We start from the raw sequence: 20,545 nt of genomic DNA, 5'->3' as shown, positions 1-20,545 counted from the left end.
GCTCCTCACAGCCAGGCCCTGAGAAGAGCAAGGGCATCCATCCCTCCTGCTACATAGGGAAGTGAGTTAGCAGTAGCAGGTCCCCAAGCTCGTGACTTTTTTTTTTTAAATATATTTTATTGATTTTTTTACAGAGAGGAAGAGAGAGGGATAGAGAGTTAGAAACATCGATCAGCTGCCTCTTGCACACCCCCTACTGGGGATGTGCCCGCAACCAAGGTACATTCCCTTGACTGGAATCGAACCTGGGACCTTTCAGTCTGCAGACCACTGCTTTATCCACTGAGCCAAACCGGTTTCAGCAAGCTCATGACTTTTTTCCCTGTTAGAGGTCTGATGCGCAGGTCCTTCCTCTTCCCACGGGCTCAGAGCTGCCTGCAGCCCCGGGAGTTTCAGAGAAGAAACTGCACTGTCATTTCTAACACCACGGTGGGTCTTAAATCACTAATCCTCTTCTCTCCTTGGCAACGTGAAAGCCATTCCTGGGACAAGCAGGAGAAGACCCTGGTGTCCGTCAGAGCCCACCCACTGTTCTGGGTCTTTCTTCCTCCAGCCATGCAAAGATTTTTTTAAGTGGTCCACTCTCTTTTTAAAAAAAAAAACAAAAAACTGCCAGCCACCAAGCATTCTACCTCTCCCGTGTGTTGGACATGGAGTCCGGCAGCTGTCAGGGTGGGGTGACTGCACCTGGGCCACGGGAGCCAGATGCTCGCCCCAGGTCAACAAGCAGCTAGTGGGAAACTGGCTGTTTTTTAAGGGCATTTTGGGGGAGTCGGGAAGAATGATTTCTAGTCCTGAGGACTCCTACGTTTTCCTCTTTGGGCTTCTGTCCTAAGTATCCCCCCGCTGCATTCCCAGCCTCTCTTTTGTGTGAGCATCACAGCCTGTGGGCGGCAGGGCTTGCCCAGGCAGCCTCATTCCCTCCACATCCATGGCCTGTGGTGGGGTGGCTCCCCCTGACCTCACTCCTGCACACGCAGCTTATTGTGGAAGCTGCAGGGGGCGTCCCTGTGGCCTGCAGACTCACTGGGACGGGCGCGTGGAGAAGTGAGCCCGCCATGGGCACACCGTCCATGGGACAGAGACCGTTGGCTCACATGGGGGAAGTGACTGCTCATTGATTGCATAAATGCTGCCATCACCCTCTCAAATTTCTTCACAGATTAATTTCTCATCACTATTTTTATACCTACTTGATGCTTTTATGAAGATTTAAAAATATATAAAAATATTTTATCCAGTTTTTTTTACTACATCATTGCTGTAAATTGATTTTTTATTAAGTATGTTTAATGTTTTTAATTGATTTTTTTTTTTTGAGAGAGAGAGAGAGAGAGAGAGAGGAAGGGAGAGGGATAGATAGAAACATCAATGATAAGAGAGAATCACTGAGCCTGCAACCTGGGCATGTGCCCTGACTGGGACTCAAACTCTGACCTCCTGGCTCCTGGGTTGATGCTCACCACTGAGCCATGCCGCCTGGGCTGCAAATTGATTTGCATTGATCTGTATCCATTCTTTCATTCCACTAACACTTACTGAGCACCTACTATGTGCCAGATACTATTCCACCTATGCAGGTATGGTTAACCTGTGAGTTGCTCCAGCAGGTAGTTTCCTTTCTTTGAGGTTTTTAAAGATTTTTTCACCCCAAAAAGACCCACTCCTTTCCCTCCTGACAGCGGTCCCCTCCACATTCCTCAGGCCTGTCAGGCACCGCATGTCCCCTCTGTCCTGCATTCTGCGAGGTTATGCCTCCATCATCTTTAACTCTTAGCTCCAGAGAGCCTCCTCTGACCACCACATTCACAACTACAGCCCTCACTGTGCAACCCCGCAGGATTCCCAGCTCTGTTTCCTACACGACACCCCTTCTCACCTCACTCTGCCGCCTGCTCCTGGGTCTGGGTTAGCAATGGTCTCTCTCCTGATAGACAGGGCTTCAGAGAGCAGGGTTTTGTTCACTGGTTCTCCCAAGTGCCTAACTAGTGCCTGGCACATAGCAAGAACACAATAGATAACTTTTCATTTACTCCTGTGTTCAAGGATTGTGAACTGGGTGCTCACTGTGGGGCAGGCGCTGGGCTGGGCTGGGCTGGGCTGGGCATGCAGCAGGGACTCAGGCCAGGCATAATGCCCCCTTGAACTGCTTCCTGGGGAGAAAAGTGACAACAGGTGTGGAAACAAACACGGTGATAAGATGCCTGGGCACAAGTCTAGGAAGGAAGGGAAGGGAGATCACCGCATAGCAGGTGCCCTGGGGGTTTTTAGCAAAGCATGGTGGTCTGAGGACATTCTGGGACTGGGTTGCATTCAAGCGGAGACCCATGTGAGTGAGAAGGAGCCAGAGATGGGATGTTGTGAAGAGAACATCCCAGGCAGAGAGAAGAGCAGATGCCGAGGCCTGGACACAGGCCACGCCCGGCCTGAGGCTCCCAGAGTGTCAGGTGTCAGCACGGCTGTGGGGAATCCCAGCCTGAGCTTCCCACGCGGACAGGCCCACGCCCAGCACTGGGCGTCTGAGCCGCGGTCCTCATCTTTCACTGAGCGGGCAGTGCTTGCCCCGGCCACGCGCGCTCGGAGGAGTCAATGAGACATTTAGAAGCTGCAGCCTGGCGCGCAGCCTGGAGGAGGCGCTCGGAGGAGCCTGGTCGTGGACAGTGACATCTAACTCCCTGTGGTCCTTCCCTTTCTCCCGTAGTTTCCTGCCCTGCTCTGAACGCCCCTCCGGACGGCAGGAAGTTTGGAAGCAAGTACTTAGTGGACCACGAAGTCCATTTCACCTGCGACCCCGGGTTCCAGCTGGTGGGGCCCAGCAGTGTGGTGTGTCTTCCCAACGGCACCTGGACCGGGGAGCAGCCCCACTGCAGAGGTCAGTCCCTCCTCCCCGCCCGGGGCCGGGCCCTGCTGGGGAGGAGGGCGCATTCCTCAGGACTCTTCAGCCTGATTTTTCAGTCGCAGGAAAGCGGACGCCGTGTCTGATGACTCAGTTCCCCCCCTGTCCCAGCTGCCTAAATCCTCCCTACAATCTAGTCTTGTTTTGCCTGTGGGGACATTGAGGCATAGAATGGCTGAGACCACAGAGCTGGGGGGCAGGCCAAGCTGATCCACTCTGACGCCAGCACTCTGACCCCAGCATCTGTTCCTCGGCACCTCGCTCCGCTCCTCCCCCCCCCCCCCCTGGGGCCGAGACGCCCGCCTCCTGTGGGTTGTGGGGAAGGACAAGAGGGAGACGCTGCACAGAAACGCTCCTGTTGTCTCGTTCATTCTGGGCTGCCGTCTGCATGGGAGGGCGCCGGTGGCCTGTGGGGTGAAGAAGTCCCTCGGGTGTCCTCTGTGTCTGATTTGGACTTGGTGTGACCGGCTCCGGGGAGGCCGCTGGGTGAGCGTGAAAGCCTCCTCTGCTCACTGTTGGGTTTGGAAACAGTGCTCCTTTGATGCCGAGAGAAATCAGACTTGGCACGTGTCACGTGTTGGCTTTTCAGAAATGTATGGTCCAATCTTCGTGCATACCAGTCATTTCCAGGGCCAGGCTCATAGCACGTCTGCGGGGGCAGAATGTCCATGATTGTAGCCCAAGAAGTGAAGGGAAACGCAAATAGGACATGCCAAGTGGGTTCTGAGGAGCAGCATTTGAACGCGTGAGGAGCTTGCAAACATACAGGAGCATCAGCTATGCGCCGTCTGTCCCGGCGTGAGGGTTGGCCTGAGAAGCACAGGCGAGCGGCGCCACACCCACGGGTCTCGGCTTGGGTTCCCCTCCCTGGGGAGAACGAAGAACCCGGTTTGAAGGGTGGTTACAGGTACCAGCTCGCAGAGCAATCAACAGCTAGCCAGGAAGCACAAGTGGTGTCACAGGCGGACACACCAGGATTTCCCTTGACCCTGGATTTCCCTTGACCCTGAGAGATTCTGGATTTCTTGTATCTGGATTTCCCTTGACCCTGAGAGATTCCATCATCTCATATCAAGACAAAGAAAAAGGACAAGAGGTTTTCCCCTTGTGATGCGTCCTCTTGGGGTTCACTCTCTTCACCACTTTCCTGTGCGTCCTACAGCCTTGTCGCTGCAGCCGCCATGCTTGGCGCTTACGTGTAACTGGGCGTTGGCACCTTTGTCTCTGCATTCCTTCTAAACTGGGAGCTAACTCCACAGGCCCGGCCAGCTCTGGGCAGAGTTTTGTTCTGTTTGGGCCGGACAGCACTGGACACTTCTATTGGCAAGTTCCCTCCGTGGTCCTCTCCCTTCTGTGACACTGCCCCTGGGTGATGTCCCCGTCCTCATGCAGACATCTGCCAGTCGGTCCCTCCAGGGGGCAATCCCCTGAGTTCCCCATCATTCCTGAAAGGTGCAGCTTCTCCATCAGGTGTCATTTTGATGGGACGTAAAACACCGGTGAGATGCCTTTCCCTGAGCATCTTCAATGTGTTCCTCTTTGTCTTCTGTTTCAGCTGATGCTGTTGTTGCCGCCAGATCTCTTGTGCGAATAGTAACTGTTACTGGCCTTCCTAGGCCAGGCTCCTCAGGTGTGGGCTCGTGGGCTCAGTAGGGAGTCTCTGTCTCTGGAACAGTCTGGCCACTGGCAATGCACAGGGTGTTCCAGGACAAGCCTAATATGGTGGAGACTCTGTGGGAGGACAATCGAATTGAGCCCAACAAGGAAAATGGGTGCAAATGGAAGAGATGGTCCAGACAAGAGTGGGGGGAGGACTGGAAAGGGCAGAGCTGAGCAAGTGTGACGCACGTGAAAAAACAGCGGGGCTGTGGCCTGGGGTGCAGGAGCAAGAACAGCTCCACAGGAACACGCACTCCCCTGGAGATGAGTCATAGACTTGTCAAGCCCACGCAAACTATTGCAAGAAAACAGAGAGTCAAGTCTACAATGAAGAAATGCCAGAAAGACATGCCCATAAAACAGATGAGAGCTGTGACTAATATTTCCAAACAAGCAGCAAGAAACTTTAAAAAGATAAAAATGGTGAAAGGACGGCATAAGTAAAAAATTAGAAAACCTCAGAAATGAGGTGATTGGAGAAATGGGAAGTTTGAAACTAGATGACAGAACACAGGAAAGCATTAGAAATAAAGGGACAAGAGGTCAGATCGTGCATGTGAAACACAGCTCAGGTCCAGGGATACGGTGTAAGGGCTCACTTCACAGTCAGTAGGGCAACAGAATCATCACAGTGCTTTTTTGTTTTTTAATCCTCACTGAGGATGTTTTATTCATATTTGAGAGAAAGAGAGAAACATTGATGTGAAAGGGAAACATCGATCGGTTGCCTCCTGCACACACCATGACTGGGAATCGAATCTGCAACCTAGGTATGTGCCTTGACCTGAAATTGAACCCACCACGCTTTGGTGAATGGGATAATGCCCGACCAGCTGAGCCACGCGGCCAGTGCCAGGCTCGTCACAGTGCCTGTGCCTTCCCAGCCTCTGCACTACTTCTCCAGGGCCCCCCTTTGCAGCTCTGAAGTCGCCGTGCACTTAACTAAGTGCCTCTGCGGGGGACAGACATCATGTGATGACAGCAGGACTCAGTCAGGACACAGATGGCACGCCATGGCACGCCTCCAAGAGTGGATCAAGATAAGCGTCTGTGTGGATCCTGTCTGGAAATGAAAACCTGGGCCACCAGGTCCAGAGGGGGAGACAGCGCACAGGGGCCTGGGGCACCTGGGTGCCACCCCCACCCCACCTGCACCCCATTGTCCAGGTGCGACCGGGCTCGGTGCCTCCCGCCAGAGGCCTGGCTGGGGGCCCACATGGCGCCGGTCCCGCCGGGGCCAGACTGAAAGACTCCCGTGTTCAAACCCTGGCCCTGGGCCCACGACCTCAGGGCCTCGAGGTCTGCTGCTTTCAGACTCTGCTGGTGAGATCCAACGGGCTGGACAACAGGTAGAAACGGGAGCTCCAGGCCCGGAGCTTTGTGTGCAGGGTGTCTGCCGGCACATTCCTGGAAGCCGGCCATCTGAAAACAGAACCTGTGCGGGGAGCACAGCCAGGTTGGGGTCACTGAGAAGTTGAAATGGCTCCTCCCAGCAGCTGGATGGGCCGGGTCCTTCCACGATGAAGACAAGCCATGTCACAGTCTTCACGACACCCCAGCCACGGGGCAGCCAACCTGCCCCACACGGCTGCTGTTCTCATCGGGAGAAAAGACCTTCCCTTCCTCTCGAAGGACGCGGCAAAAAAGGCTGCTGGGGCCCCACTCGGGGTGTTTCGGACCGTCCCCAGGACGCTGTGGTCAGCCGGGGAGGCCCAGACCTGCCCCAGTGCCTGAAGGCCACCGCTAAAACTGGGCTTACGGGATTCACAACACGCAGGTGGGACCTGAGAGTCCCAAAATATCATTTCCCCCCCCTGACTTGGAAATGTATGAATGTTCATTGTGGAAACAAAGTGTAAATAAGAAAAACTACCAACAGAGGGGAAAAAAACTATTACACTGTTAAACGTGTATCTCTCTATGTAGCTTTTCCATGGGACTATGCATGAGCAAGCAAGTTTCCTTTTCCGACATTAAGGAGAGGCCCAGGGTCAGGATTGGGAAGTGCATTTCCCCATCTCTGTAATCCCATGGGCCATCCCTCTTTCCCCCCTATAACTCCCCCAAACTGAGTTCCTGTCCAAAGGTGTTCTACCTGGGAGCTGGCTGGCAGGGGCAGGTGATGGCTGCACTCACCGGCGGAGCTCCAGGCCGGCAGGTGCGTGGCCTGCTGAGCGAGGTGGGCTGCAGGGGGAGACGGAGTGCCCAAATCAAACTGCAACGTAAAGACTGTTCACCCATCTTGTGTTTTGTGTGTTTTTTTTAGGATCAGAACTCAGGCTTGTGTTTGAAAATTGCGTGTCTTTCTAGATATCAGCGAGTGCTCCAGCCAGCCTTGCCAGCATGGTGGGACGTGTTTAGAAGGAGTCAACCAGTACACATGCATCTGCCCTCCGGGAAGGACCGGGAGCCGCTGTCAGCACCAGGCCCAGACTGGTACGTGGCCGTGAGGGGCTGGGTGAGGACATCCGCTGCAGGGACCCTGGTCAGGGGCCACCAGATGCACGCACGCCAATGTGGGCCCTTCCTCTCTGCGCCGCATCCATCCATCTCTCCCATCCCCAATGTGGCTACGGGGGATGGAGTTTAGCGCTTTTGTGTAACCAGAGTTTTGAGCCTTTTATGGGAGAAAATTCAAGTGGGAGGACTGACTCACAGCCTGAATACTGCCGGGTCGGGGCTGGGCTGAGGTGTCTCCTTGCGGCCACCTTCGCTTGTCAGTGTTTCCCCTGAGAGTGACTTCCTTTCCCACCACACCTCAAGCCCATAGCTGCTGTGAGAGGCAGGGTGTCCTTAGAGCTGGGCGACCACTCCTCTGCGTAGTGTGGTGGGGTTGTCCGCACGGAGTCCCCGCGGATCTCCAGCCGGAAGGCCTGGAAGACACGGTGGCTGCCATGTGGATGGCAAGAAAATGCAAGGAACCTGTAGGGGGGACAGGGCTCCCACATTGTGGTGCAACCCAAACGACATAAATAGACCAGATCCTAAATATATCTTGTTCCTTTGCCCCCAAAGCCTGGCACGTCCTGTGTGATTTCAGTGTGGCATCTCAGTCGGGAATGGGGGGGAGGGGCTCGGAGTTGGGAGGGTCGGGCGGTTAGCACAGTGTCCGCAGACTAGGAGCTTTGTCAAGACTCAGTGTCCTTGCACTGGACCAGCCCAAGGTCCCCTTTAAGTGTTGGCCCAGAGATGTGCGGCTTTATGTGTCCCGATCCCCTTCGGAGTTTTCTCAGGATGAGGCTGCTCTGCCAGGAGCTCAGGGCCCCTCCAGCTGGTCACCGGGGGCTGCTCTCTGTCCCACGGAGGTGGAGGCAGGCTCCTCTGGGCAGCCCCACGGCCTCTCCTCCTTACAAACAGGACAGAAAAGGAAATGGGCCTAGCTGTGCTGGTCCTGGAGGCTGACGGCCTCCTCCGAGGAGGGAAGGAGGGAGTGACGGGTGCACCAGAGCCAGCTCCTGCCTGGCAGCCTCCATGGACCTTCTGGCAGATGCCTGAGCTTACTCACCTGTGTCTTTCCAGCTCGGAGGGGGGGTGGGGGGGTGTCTCGAGCAGTACTTCCTCTTAAACCCATTCACCTTTTTTATCTGTCGTGGTGAAACACAAACCACATAAAAGCTGCCATTTTAAGTGTCGGTTCAGTGGCAGGTTCAGGCACTGAGAATGTTCACGTGGTCCTGCAGCCATCCGTCCCTGAGCTTTTTCGCGTTGCAGAGCTGGGACCCTGCGCCCAGTCCCTCCTCCAGCCCCCCTGCTGCTTCCGTCTCCCAGTCCGACTCCTCTCAGGACCATTAAGTGGGACCGCACAGCCGTGCTCTGCTGTGCATCCCCCCTCCTTTCACCCCCGTTCATCCGCCACCTCCCCAACCACAGGAGAGTGCGCAAATCCTTCGACAACTTCCAAAAACAAACACCTTTTTCTGATGAGAAAATTTATTTCTGTTCTCGGTTCAGAAACAAACCAAAAGCGTAGACCCTTGTAGAAAAGAAAAAGAGCACAAGACAAAAGAACCCTCCCGCCGCGGTGCCGGCTGCCAGCACTGCCCGTGTGCGAAGCCTTTCCGAACAGAGAGGCGGCTTCGCCCACCTTCGCCCTCAGCCTGGCGGTGGTGGGTGCAGCGTGCGCCGTGCACCCTGGGTGGGCTGTCCTTGGGGTTTTGATGAAACACACACACACACACACACACACACACACACACACACACACACACACCGCTTCCTCCGCCTGCAGAGTGAGCCCTCCTTCTGGCTCCCCGGCCTTTCCCAAGGGTAGGGGACAAGGGGTGGCCCTGACTCGCCTTCTCCCCGCAGCCGCCCCCGAGCGCCAGGCGGACGACCCGGCCTTCAGCCGCGCGCCCCGCTGCGCGCAGGTGGAGCGGACCCGGCACTGCAGCTGCGAGGCCGGCTTCCAGCTGAGCGGCTCCGCGGGCGGCGACAGCCTCTGCCAGGGTAGGTAGGCGGCAGGGGGAGGAGATGCGAAGTGGGGAGGACACAACGGGGCGCCTGCCTGCCAAGGACGAGTACACAGGGGGGAAGGGGCACCACCGTCGCCCGCCCACTTATGGGCGCACCCAGCCTGCACCCGGAGCGCGAAGGAGCAGCGCCTGAGGGGTCCCATCCACTGTGGTTTCCGGTTCCTGCTGGCCTGGTGGCTGCTAAGACGGAGTGAACACCTAGACATGGCAGGAGGCGGCCGTCATGAGCAAGTAGCCAGGGGTCTCAGGCTCACCCCCATCAGAACCTGGCCTGGAGCCCTTGTCTCTGCACCCTGGCTGGAAGCACAGAGGTGGGCTTGGCTGTATGGACAAGGCCACTTCCAGTGACCATCTTACCCTCCAACGTTCCTTCTGTGAACAACTGAGACCAGTCGTTTGGGCCTGAGAATTGGTCAGTTAGTGCCAACAGCCTCATTTTCCTGCAGCAGATACAAAACCCAAAGAGGGGGCCACCAACTAGGCCGGGAGTCTGGGGGTGCAGCAGGGACAGGCTCTCTGGGCTGCCCTGGGGCCCTGCTTGGCCAGCCTCTGTAGGGTCTCCCTTTCCAGGGGCTTCAGCCTTAGCTGGAGGAGCCTTGGAAGCTGCCTGGTCAGCTCTCTCACTCCTCCCGAAGTCCTCTGGCCCTTGGCTCAGCAGAATGGGAGTAAACACCCCCCCCCCCCCCCCCCCATTCCCATGCTCTGCTGGGGACGGGGCTGACCGCATGGCCCCGGAGTTACCCCAGGCACTTCTGTCCCCAGATGTGAATGAGTGTGAGCTCTACGAGCAGGAGGGGCACCCCCGGCTCTGCATGCACGCCTGTGTGAACACGCCTGGCTCCTACCGCTGTGCCTGCCCCAGCGGGTACCGGACCCTGCCCGACAGGAAGAGCTGTGAGGGTGAGTGAACCTGCACCAGAGGCAGGTGCTGTGGGACTGAGAGGGGCTTTTCACACCTGGTCACTGCTACTCCTGTGACCAGCCAGGACTTCAGAATGGGGTGCAGTGGAGGTTCTGGGGGTCAAAGTCTCAGATATATAAAAATCCACCAGCAGCTTGGCCAGGGTGGTTTAGTGGATAGAGCGCTGGCCTGTGGACTAAGGGTCCTGGGTGTGATTCTGATCAAGGATACATGCATGGGTTGCATGCTCAATCACCAGTGGGGGGTGTGCAGGAGACGGTGATCAATGATTCTCTCTCATCATTGATGTTTCTATCTCTCTTTCTCTCCCTCTCCCGTCCTCTTTGAAATAAATAAAAATATACTTTTGGGGGGAAAAACAATAAAAAAAATAAAAATAAAAAACACCACACCAACAGCCTGGCAGGTGTGGCTCAGTAATTGAGCATGGACCCATGAACAGTTCGATTCTCAATGAGGGCTCATGCCCCGGTTGCAGTTCGGTCCCCAGTAGGGGGCATTCAGGAGACAGCTGATCAATGATTCTCTCTCATTAATGTTTCTATTTCTCTCTCCCTCTCCCTCCCTCTCTCTGAAATCAATAAATAAGAACAAAAAGACCGCCAACAAAAGGACCTCTCATCAGGCTGCACTGCATTGACATAAATAGGAAAGCGAGTTGCTTAACCATCCTGGCAAATAGTCTCCTGTGACCTTCTGCAAGTGCCTGCTTGCAAGGTCAGGCTATGTCCTCCCATTCAGTGGTGCCGTTAGCCAGGGTTGGACCCGAAGGAAGAGCAGCCAGTGGGCCCCCTGCCCTGCAGTCTGGAGGAGACATGTGGCTCTGGGCGTAGGGCGCCTTCTCCATGGCTGGTGCAGGCTGCATCTCCACCTGAGAGTGGGAAGGGGAAGCACCGGTGCCCTGGTGCGATCACCCCACCCTCAGCCCTGGAACCCTGATGCTATAGCAGGTCTCCTGGTTGCAGAAAACTGGGCCTGCTTACCCAGGCCGCCTCACGTTAGAGGAGGGACAAATCCGTGTTCTTCGCTGTCACCTATGGAGACAGGACACAGAAGAGAACCCAGCTGGTCCTGGACTGTGGCTCTGAGCTGCTGGGGGAGAAGGAGGAGGAAGAGAGGGAAGAAGGCTCCATAGTCTGTGGGAACCGAGAGGAGGTGGCTCCCCAGTGACATCCTATTGAGGTTCCACTGTGGGACTCAGAGAAATGGCAGCCTGGGATTGGTGTGGGAGAAGGTATCCAGATAGCCATCACCTGTCCATCCACCCTCATTCCATCTCTCTCATTCATCTCCATCCGTCTGCTCCATCTATCCATCTCTTCTATCCATCCATTCATCTTTCTCATCTATTCATTTATCCATCCATCCATCTACCCATCCACCCATTCACCCATTAACCCTTCCATCTCTCATTCATTTACTTGTCCATCTGTCCGTCCTACAGTGTTTGTGTGGGGTTGGGAAGAAATGCACACTTCAGCGGGGAAACTCACCTGTGAAGGGAGCAGAGAACTCACACAGAGGAGAGTGAGGCCATCTGCTTTGGGCAGGGGGTGAGGCTGAGTAGGAAGCTTTCAATGATTTGCTCATAAAGGGCATGATAACAGCCATGAGGGGGGACTGCAGGGCACCTTGGCTGGCGAGGCAGGTCTGAGAGAAGTGCTGTGGCAGGAGCACTCCCCTGTGCTGTCCAGCCCCCCCTGCGAGCTGTCACACCCCGGAGGGAGGACAGGATCCCGGGAGGAGAGTTCCCCACTCTGGAAAGCTTGGAACGTGTGGGACGCCACACTCCAGTGGCCCTGTCAGTGCTGGAGGGGACGTCGCGGTCTTCACCCTAACTGGGTGCCTGTATTTCAGATATTGATGAGTGTGTGAGCTCACAGCACCTGTGTCCCCGGGGGACCACATGCATCAACACTGGTGGGGGCTTCCAGTGTGTCAGCCCCGAGTGCCCAGAGGGCAGCGGCAACGTGAGCTACGTGAAGACGTCTCCCTTGTGAGTATCCCATGGCTGGGCTGGGTTTTCCAAATGGTCTTGGGAGAAGGTGCAGTTACATCGGAGGAAAGATGAGCGGGGCCAGGCTGGGAGTCTGGATTCTCTGAGCTCCCGTGTCCCTGTAGCAGTTGCAGAACATGCATCGCTGCTCTGTGCAGTCAGAGCCCAGTTTGCCAGACAGGAGTCATTTCTCAGTGCTGCCTGCGGACGCGGAGGGAGGGGGCACTTCAGGGAGGGAAGGCCGCCGGGTGATGCGGCCAGGAGGCAGGTGTCCATCACACTGATTTGGGAGAGGGCCACCTTCTGGTGCTCACACAGAACATCCTGCATGCTTTGCTAACCTGTGTCTGGCTTTCCGAGGTGCTAGAAGGGCTTCTGGGAGCCGTGCACTTCAATAGAGCTTTTTTTTTTTTTTTTTTGGAAAGATGGGAGGCAGGCCTTTGAGGAGAATAACTACAACCGTGATAAAGTTTGTGCATTTTCTTCTAGAAAGATCCCAAGAACTCTAGCATCCTCTTTAGAGCGAACCCACTTTGCCTGCTTAGATACCAGAAGTGCTTTGGGCTGCAGGAGAGCGAGGGCAGCGAGAAAGGCAGGCCCTGAGCATGGCAGCTGTTAGTGAGAGTGAAGGACAGAGGGGCCTGCACATCTTAGCCCTGGGGACATCCCTGTTAACAGCCGGGCTAGTATTCAACCTGCACCAACTCCCATGATGAAGAGACTCACCAAATTAGCTTGCCTGTACCCGTGTTCATATGGGAACTGCCAGCCCTTCCTCCGGACCCTGGCCCCCATGGTTAAGGCAGACAGGGTGTGCAGCTGTAGGAATGAATGACCCTTAGAGATTTAGGAAGTTCAGCATGGGGAGCGCCATATCCCAGGAGGTCGCTGGCTACCTGCCTGAGCCCCCACCTTAGATAGAGGTCTCAGCATGTGCAGACAGGCAGACATGGCCTGGTCTGAATACAGCGTCAGCATTGCTATTTAATCTCCCCTGGCTTTATTTTTCTGTAACAGCTATAGTAATAAGATGCATGCATACCCACACACACATGTACTTTCACACACACACACACACACACACACACACACACACACACAGGAACACATACATGCATAAACAAGTGGATTAGGAGAGTGCCCCTCCCTTGGCCAGCCACACTCACTTGCCTGTAGCTCCAGGCACCTGTGGTGAGGGGACCAGTGGCTGGGAGAGGTCACTCCAATGGCCTCTGCAAGAGGGCAGGCAGGGGACAAGCCGGAGCCCCTCTGCATCTCCCGGAGGCTGACTGCCTACATCTTGCCTCTCTGATCCAGTCAGTGTGAGCGAAACCCCTGCCCCATGGACAGCAGAACCTGCCACCACCTGCCCAAGACGATCTCCTTCCACTACCTGTCTCTGCCCTCCAACCTGACGACGCCCATCACGCTCTTCCGCATGGCCATGGCCTCGGTGCCCGGCCGCCCCGGCCCCAACAGCCTGCGGTTTGGCATCGTCGGTGGGAACAGCCGCGGCCACTTTGTGATGCAGCGCGCAGACCGCCAGACAGGGGAGCTGATCCTCGTCCAGCCCCTGGAGGGGCCGCAGACACTGGAGGTGGACGTTGACATGTCGGAATACCTAGACCGCTCCTTCCAGGCCAACCACCTGTCAAAGGTCACCATCTTCGTGTCCCCGTACGACTTCTGAGGGTGCTTGAGCACAGGGTGTGGCGATCTGGACTCACGTTTCTTCAAAGCCTCGGCTGTGGGCACTGACTGCGAGACACTGGCCCTCCCTGCCCACCTGCCCACCTGCCCACCTGCCTAGGCACCAGGTGTCCAGGGCAGCGCTGCACCCTGGCCCAGGCGCACGGAAGGGCAGCCAAAAACCCGAACCGCTGCCGTCGCTTCTGTTTTCTGCTTTAAGGTTGTTCCCTTTGATGATGCACTAATTTTCTGAAATCTCTTTTCCAGAGGATGGGCAGCTTTTGAAAATGCTGTGCGAATGGCACTATGGGTTTGAGCTAGCTGGGAAGGGGAGGCTCATAGATGTCTGAGGTGGTGCGAGTCCTATATTATGACAGTCATGCTGAGGGTCAAATGGTGCCCTGTAGGTGTGGCCCGGGGTGGGTCCTGGGCCACAACCTAGTGTTCTGCTGTTGTTTGTGCCTCCTCTGTGACGTGCCTGCCAGCCTTCTCACCAGAGAGGGATGCAGGGCCTGGGACTCCCACACTGATTCTTCTAGACCCAGAGATCACCATTAAAGAGTAGATTCTGCCTGAATTAATTCCTTTTGAGAAATCGTATCTCAAAACACAGTCTGGTGTTCTAACAGAGTACGTAAAGCCTTTTGCTTCTCGCTGCCACCTGGCCCGCCCCTGAACATGAGCTGGCCCTGTTCCTTTTCCCGCCCAGGCACAGCGACTAAGATGAGTGACTTAGGGAGAACACACGGGTGAATGTGGGATTGCTCCCTCCGGGGAAATCCGGGCTGGCCACATGGGAGATGGGTAAGGCAATACCCGCCTGTGGGGAGTTTAAGAAGGTGCTTGAATCCCATTGATCCCAGGGGGGGATGTCCTACAGTGACCGGCTAGGGCGGGGCGGGGGTGGGAGACACCATTCAGGTTAAAACTTAGAAGTTGGCTGAGCCATGAGGAGGTTTCAGTATCCAAATACATGTTCATCCAGGAGAGATTCACCTCAGGTGCATTATTTTAAAAAACTTTGTATTTGCCTTGGTGTAAGATGGAGCCAGAGGATGTGTGTTGCCAGGTGAGTGGTGCAGCCCACATCAGGATGTTTCTGGGACACTATCCTTATCTTAATTTGTCAGCCGAAAAGTGAGTTTTTCTCCTCGAATGGATTTAGCTGTCATCTCTGCCACAGCAGAACCGGGGCCTGCAAATCTGCTTTCCAGGTTGTTAAGATTCTATTGAAACTTATCCAAGCCTTGTATTTCCAAGCGGTGCTGTGACAGATCAGAAGCCTGCCTGTCACCCAGCCCCTGGGCAGAAGGCCAGGAGGGAGAGTCCCAGGGCCTGGCCACATTCCTGAAATTGAGGTGTCCCAGAGGTGTGCTCCCTCTTCTTGCCGGGGCAGGGCGGCTCCGGGTGAGGCGCGTGGAGGCTGTCCAGGACGGGTGCCCCACCTGCACTGTGAGGTGATGACTTGGATGCCACACAGGCCAGTCTAAAGCACCCGAGACCTGCCCTTGCAGAACCACATAGCGTGCCAGCTGCTCGGGCCCTCCTGTGGATCATGCCTGGGCCTTCTCCGGGGGTAATACCTGATAGAGTTCTCTCTCCTCTCTCACCTCATGTTCCCTGTGGAAGCCAACTCTCCTTTGTCCCTTCACAATCTGGGCAGGCCAGAGCAGCTAACAGTTACAGCATTAACTTGTACCCTTGCCAAGAGACATCGGCTCCTGGTATTTGGCAGTGGGGTTTTCAAACTTTGTATCGTGCACAGTTGCAAACACATACAGAAGCAGAGAGACTAGTGTAATAAGCCCATGTCAGAATCACCAGCCTCAGTGATTAGCACACGGTCAGTCTCTCCCATCTCTACTCTCACCTCACCAATGATGATTCTAAAGCAGATCCTGGACATCACTCGTAGCATTTCATCTGTAAATGTTCCAGCATGTATTTCTAAACCCTATGTACTTTTTAAAAAGCACAACTTCAATTCCAATCATACCTAAAAATATTATTATACCTAATAATTCCTTAATACCTTCAAATATTTCTGAATGGTCCATGACTTTATGTTTATTTGAATTGGGTCCATGATCTATAATTTGTTGATATGCCTCTTTAGTCTCCGTTCATCTGTACATCTTAGCATATGTTTGGAGAAACTGCAGGCTTATTAGAAGACAGTGGACGGGGTTATTTGTCCTGTAGAATTTCTCACAGTCTGTGTTTTCTTGGATGCCTCTCTGTTAGGTCTTTTACTGTGTTCCTCTGTCCTCTCTGTTTTTTTTTTTCTATATCAACTAGAGGCCTGGTACATGAATTCATGCATGCGTGGGGTCCCTGGCCAGTGATCAGGGCTGATCAGGCAGTGTCACCCAGTCCCAATTGGAACCTCGGGGCTGGCCAGCAAGGTATGGGTGTCTGCAAGAGGTTGATTGGCAATGGGCAGTTAGTTGTGGGAGCGCAATGACCACCAGGGGGCAGCTCCTGCATTGAGCGTCTGTGGTCAACCAGTCATAACGGTCCATTAGGCTTTTTTATATATAGGTGTTTATAAAGAGAGTTAATCAGGATCCCGTTAGGTTTAGTTTTGAAGATTACTTCCAGTGGGTGCTATAAAATCTCTTATTGACTCTTCTTTTCTGATGTTAGCAGCCATTGATACTTATTAACAGGTCCGTGGCTCCATTAGGCATTGCAAATGATATTCTGGTGCTGTTGTTTCCTCTTTGTTTATTAGCTGGCACATTTGTAAAGAGAAACCTCTTTTCATCATTTATTCCGTTATCCTGAGTTTTAGTCAGTATAGGGAAGGCAGGGGAATTCCTTGACTGTTTCTTCTTCATCAGTGTCCTAGGTGGACAGAGTGAGAAGTGTTTTGTGTGCTGAGTAGGTGATAAACTCGTGGCTTAAACAGAGCTGATGTAGTTTCAGTGCACTGCAGTTTCAGTCTTCCCGTTGCTCAGATGGTGCTGCTCTGGCTTGGGAACTGCTTCAAGTTGGCTGATTCCTGTGACACGACCCTGGTGGTCTTTGATAGTTTGAAGTGATCTTGACAAGATGTTTCAAGCTCATCTAGTATATTCTGTGCCACAGCCCTGAAGCCATCCATCTCCCCTGGGACTCTGGTTCCTTTCAGTGGGGAATGATAATTAGAGCTCAAACTCTGGTGCTAGGAGTGCTCAGTAGTAGTGGTTTGGTCATTGTTTCTTGGTTTTGTGGACAGAACTAGGAAATATGTGCTCTTAGGTTTTTGTCTTTTTAAGAGAAAAACACTACATGAGTTTATATTGGTATTCCCAATTCAACTCAAGACTGTAGTGTTTTTAATGTAACTTCATTGACCTGCTTTTCCCCCCCCTCTCATTTAAAAAAAAAAAAAACCTTCTCAAAATTACCAAGATAATTATACATTGTCTTAAATCCTTAGAATGACAATACCAAGTTTTCTTTTGCAAGTCTTACTGTCCTGGGGTCTATGCCGTTAGAATGTACAGTCAAGTTACTGTTTTAAAATAACTCAGAACAGTTCCTCTCTCTGTGGTTATAACCCAAATTTGAATTAGGGTTATGGTTATTCACTTGGGCTTGCTTAAATTTTAAGACTGCATTTTAATTTTAATATTTTTATAATTAGGTAAACTATTTACATGGTTCCAAAGTCAAATCCACAACATGCGCTGTATGCAGAGAAGTCTGTATTTTATATTGCCTCCATCCTATTATCCTTTTCTGCCATAGATAATCAATATCTTTTCCCATTTTACCCCTCCTTTTAAAACACTGTAAGCAGATGGTGCAGGATAGCATGCTGTTTTACTTTCTTTGGTCCTGCTTTTCCCCTTAACAGTATATATGGAGTATATTAACACTCCATAGAACCAGCCAGAACATTCTATAAAGTGCTCTGTTATAAGGACAGTGTTTATCCAAGCAGCCTCCCTTGATTGACATTGGGTTTGTTTCCAGTCCTTTCATATTAAAAATACTGCAGCAATGTGCATTTGTCTTTTTGTATTTTTGCATTTGTATCTCTGGGGCCAGTTTTCCCTCCGTAAAGATTCTATTCTACTTTCTTTCCCTAACAACAATGCATGAGGTTTACGTACCTGAATCAAATAAGGCCCAGGGTGTCCCTGGTTCTCACATCTGCACAAAGCTCCCCCAAGAAGGACAGAGAGCCTGAGTGGAGGGCTGCTCCACAGCCAGCCAGCCTGCCCGTCCGCTCACACTGGACTCCTGAGTGGCGGTCAACGGCCACCAGGAAGCAAGGAGACCAGCCACGAATCACTGGCTCCCCAAAATGAAAAGTTAGCTAGGTTTCGGATAACTTTTATTTTATTTTATTTTTTTATAGTTTTTCTTTTTCTTTTTCTTTTTTTATTAAATTATTATCTGTGTACATATTTTAACATTGCCCCCCCCCACATACCCTCCCTCCCCAGAGTTTTGTGTCCATTAGTTGAACTTATATGCATGTATGCAAGTCCTTCGGTTGATCTCTTATCTCCCCCCAGATCTCCCTACTCTCCCCGGTGTAATTTTACAGTCTGCTTGTTGCTTTACTGTCTTTATATCTATCTTTTGGTTTGTCAGTTTATAATGTTTTTTAATGTCCATAAATGAGTGAGGCCATGTGGTATTTCTCTTTCATTGACTGGCTTATTTCACTCAGCATGATTTTCTCTAATTCTATCCAGGTTGCTGCAAATGATGAGAATTCCTTCTTTTTTATGGCAGCATAGTATTCCATTGTGTAGATGTACCATAGTTTTTGGATCCAATCATCTGCTGACGGGCACCTAGGCTGTTTCCAGATTCTAGCTATTGTAGATTGTGCTGCTATGAACATAGGGGTGCATATAGGTTTTCGGATAACTTTTAAAAATCACCTTAATTTCTTGTTCTTTAAATTAAATTTTAAAAATGTGTTTTTATTGATTTTAAAGAAAGAGGGCAGGGGAGAGAGAAACATCAACCGACTGCCTCCTACACACCTCCTATTGGGGAGTGAGCCTGTGACCCAGGCATGTATCCTGACCAGGAATCGAACTGCAACCTTTTGGTACACGGGATGGCACTCAACCAACTGAGCCACATCCCAGCCAGGGCAAAACAAACTCACCTTCTTTTCAAAGTGTACCACCTCCAACACAAGCAAACAAAAAGGAAAATACATTTAAAACAAAATACCACTGCAGAGTCACAGTAAACTTGATGGGTTTGTGGAGATCTGAGCATGTGCCCGGGAGAGACGTGACATTACATTCAATGGTCACATTCTACCAGCCACCGCCTCACCCCTTACCCAGCTCGCACTGCAGAGGTGAAATGTAGGCTTTTGTTTCATAAACGGCATGAAAATCTGTATGCTTTTATAAACGGCATGAAAATTCCTGAATGTCTCCTGTGTTCCAGGTTTAGGATATAATGGGTGGATATAGTTGTTTAGGATATCATGGGTGGACTGACAGGGACCCTGATCTCACAGAGCTTACATTTCTGCAAATGAGAAGATAATGAGCATGTAAATAAGAAAGACTTGTGCTTTCAGGGAGGGGTGAGTGCTATGAAAATGAAAGCAGCAAATGATGGCGGGACACTCACACGCGGGGAATGTGTGAGCTCTACCATCCATGTTGCCCAGATGTTGCAAACACTGTCATCGTGTGTAGTGACAGTTAGACCCCGGCTCCTGGTGTTTGGCTTGACTTGTAACTTGGAGTGTGGGAATGCAGTGGGCTATACGGAGGCCCAGGGCGACCACAGTGGGTCCATGTGCACAAAGCAAAGGCAGCTTCATGGAGACACAACGTTGCTGACGTGGAAAAGGAGGGAAAGGAGGCCCTGGGGGACAAAGCCTCGTTTTTAATTTGGTTATTGCTGCTGCTATAAAATATCCCCAGACTTAGCAGCTTAACACAGTCGTTTTATGCTCATGGACTCTATGCACCAGGAACTCGATGGAGCACAGGGAGATGCTTCACACTTGCTCCACAACATCTGCTGGGAACCCTCAGCGGCGAACACTCCTGGCCGGGGGAAAGCTGACCTGAGGGTCGTGCACACACTTGCCTGTTGGCCTGGGTGGGGAACTTGCGGACAGGACTGGCAAACGGACCCCTTCCTTGGGCTCTCCACGTGGGTTAGCTTTCTCAGAGCCTGGTGGCCGCAGAGGGTGGCACTTCTGCCGTGGCAGCTCAGGATTCCCAGGGTGCGTGTCCCGAAAACAAGGTAGAATCTGCATAGCTTCTGACCACCCGAGAAGTCACAGAGGGTCACCTGTGCCACACTCTGTTGGTCGAAGAAGTCATAAGCCTGAGTCAAAGGAAGTGGGCATGGGCCTGTGAGTCCTTGTTGAGTTGGGTTGAGTTGAACTGAGATGTTTCAAAGGGCCTTCGGGCCATTTTTACACTGTGTGAGGGGTCCTGTATCCCATAAAATCTCACTTCCTGTGCTTTCCCAGATACTCTGGGTCCTTTTCTCTGTGCTCAAGCTCTGCGGGTGCTCTGTCCAGACAGACAGTCCTGCCACGGACAGGGTTTGTACTCAAGTTGGGGTACCTTTGACAACAGTGAAAACAATCAAAGCTCAATGGGCTGTAAGCTCACCAGGGTCAGAGGTCAGGGGAAAGAGATCACTGGCAGGGTTGGCACCAGTGCCTGGAGAAGTTGGCTCTTCCAGGGTTCTGGTTAGAGGAAGTCTCATGGCAAATGCCCACATCTGGGTATCCTCACTCTCACAGGAGGATTTCCAACCAAACCTGGCATCGGCAAAGCCACGGAAATGTCTGCTGACCTGCAGACCAGAGAGTAAGACTTGGTGGAAAGTGGGTTTGTGCTGACAGAGTTTTCTGAATCTGACCACCTTTAAAGGAAGAATTAGATTGTTGCAATCCCATTCTTTAGCTCCAGGAA

General features: G+C 52.7%; 1 protein-coding gene across 1 annotated transcript in view; it reads left to right on the top strand.

The window, feature by feature from the left end:
* FBLN7 (fibulin 7) overlaps positions 1-17,629 on the top strand; it is a 34,979-nt gene extending 17,350 nt beyond the window's left edge. The window contains exons 4-9 of the mRNA XM_036436022.2: positions 2,702-2,872; positions 6,866-6,991; positions 8,864-9,001; positions 9,790-9,927; positions 11,807-11,945; positions 13,263-17,629. Of these exons, the coding sequence (XP_036291915.1) occupies positions 2,702-2,872; positions 6,866-6,991; positions 8,864-9,001; positions 9,790-9,927; positions 11,807-11,945; positions 13,263-13,635 (1,085 nt within the window). The 3' untranslated portion in view covers positions 13,636-17,629. The remainder of the gene's footprint in view (positions 1-2,701; positions 2,873-6,865; positions 6,992-8,863; positions 9,002-9,789; positions 9,928-11,806; positions 11,946-13,262) is intronic.
* Positions 17,630-20,545: the final 2,916 nt, after the last annotated feature.

Source organism: Pipistrellus kuhlii, unplaced genomic scaffold (assembly GCF_014108245.1).
Source record: "Pipistrellus kuhlii isolate mPipKuh1 unplaced genomic scaffold, mPipKuh1.p scaffold_m20_p_13, whole genome shotgun sequence".
Lineage (NCBI taxonomy): Eukaryota > Metazoa > Chordata > Mammalia > Chiroptera > Vespertilionidae > Pipistrellus > Pipistrellus kuhlii.
This window is presented reverse-complemented; position numbering and strand designations above follow the sequence as displayed.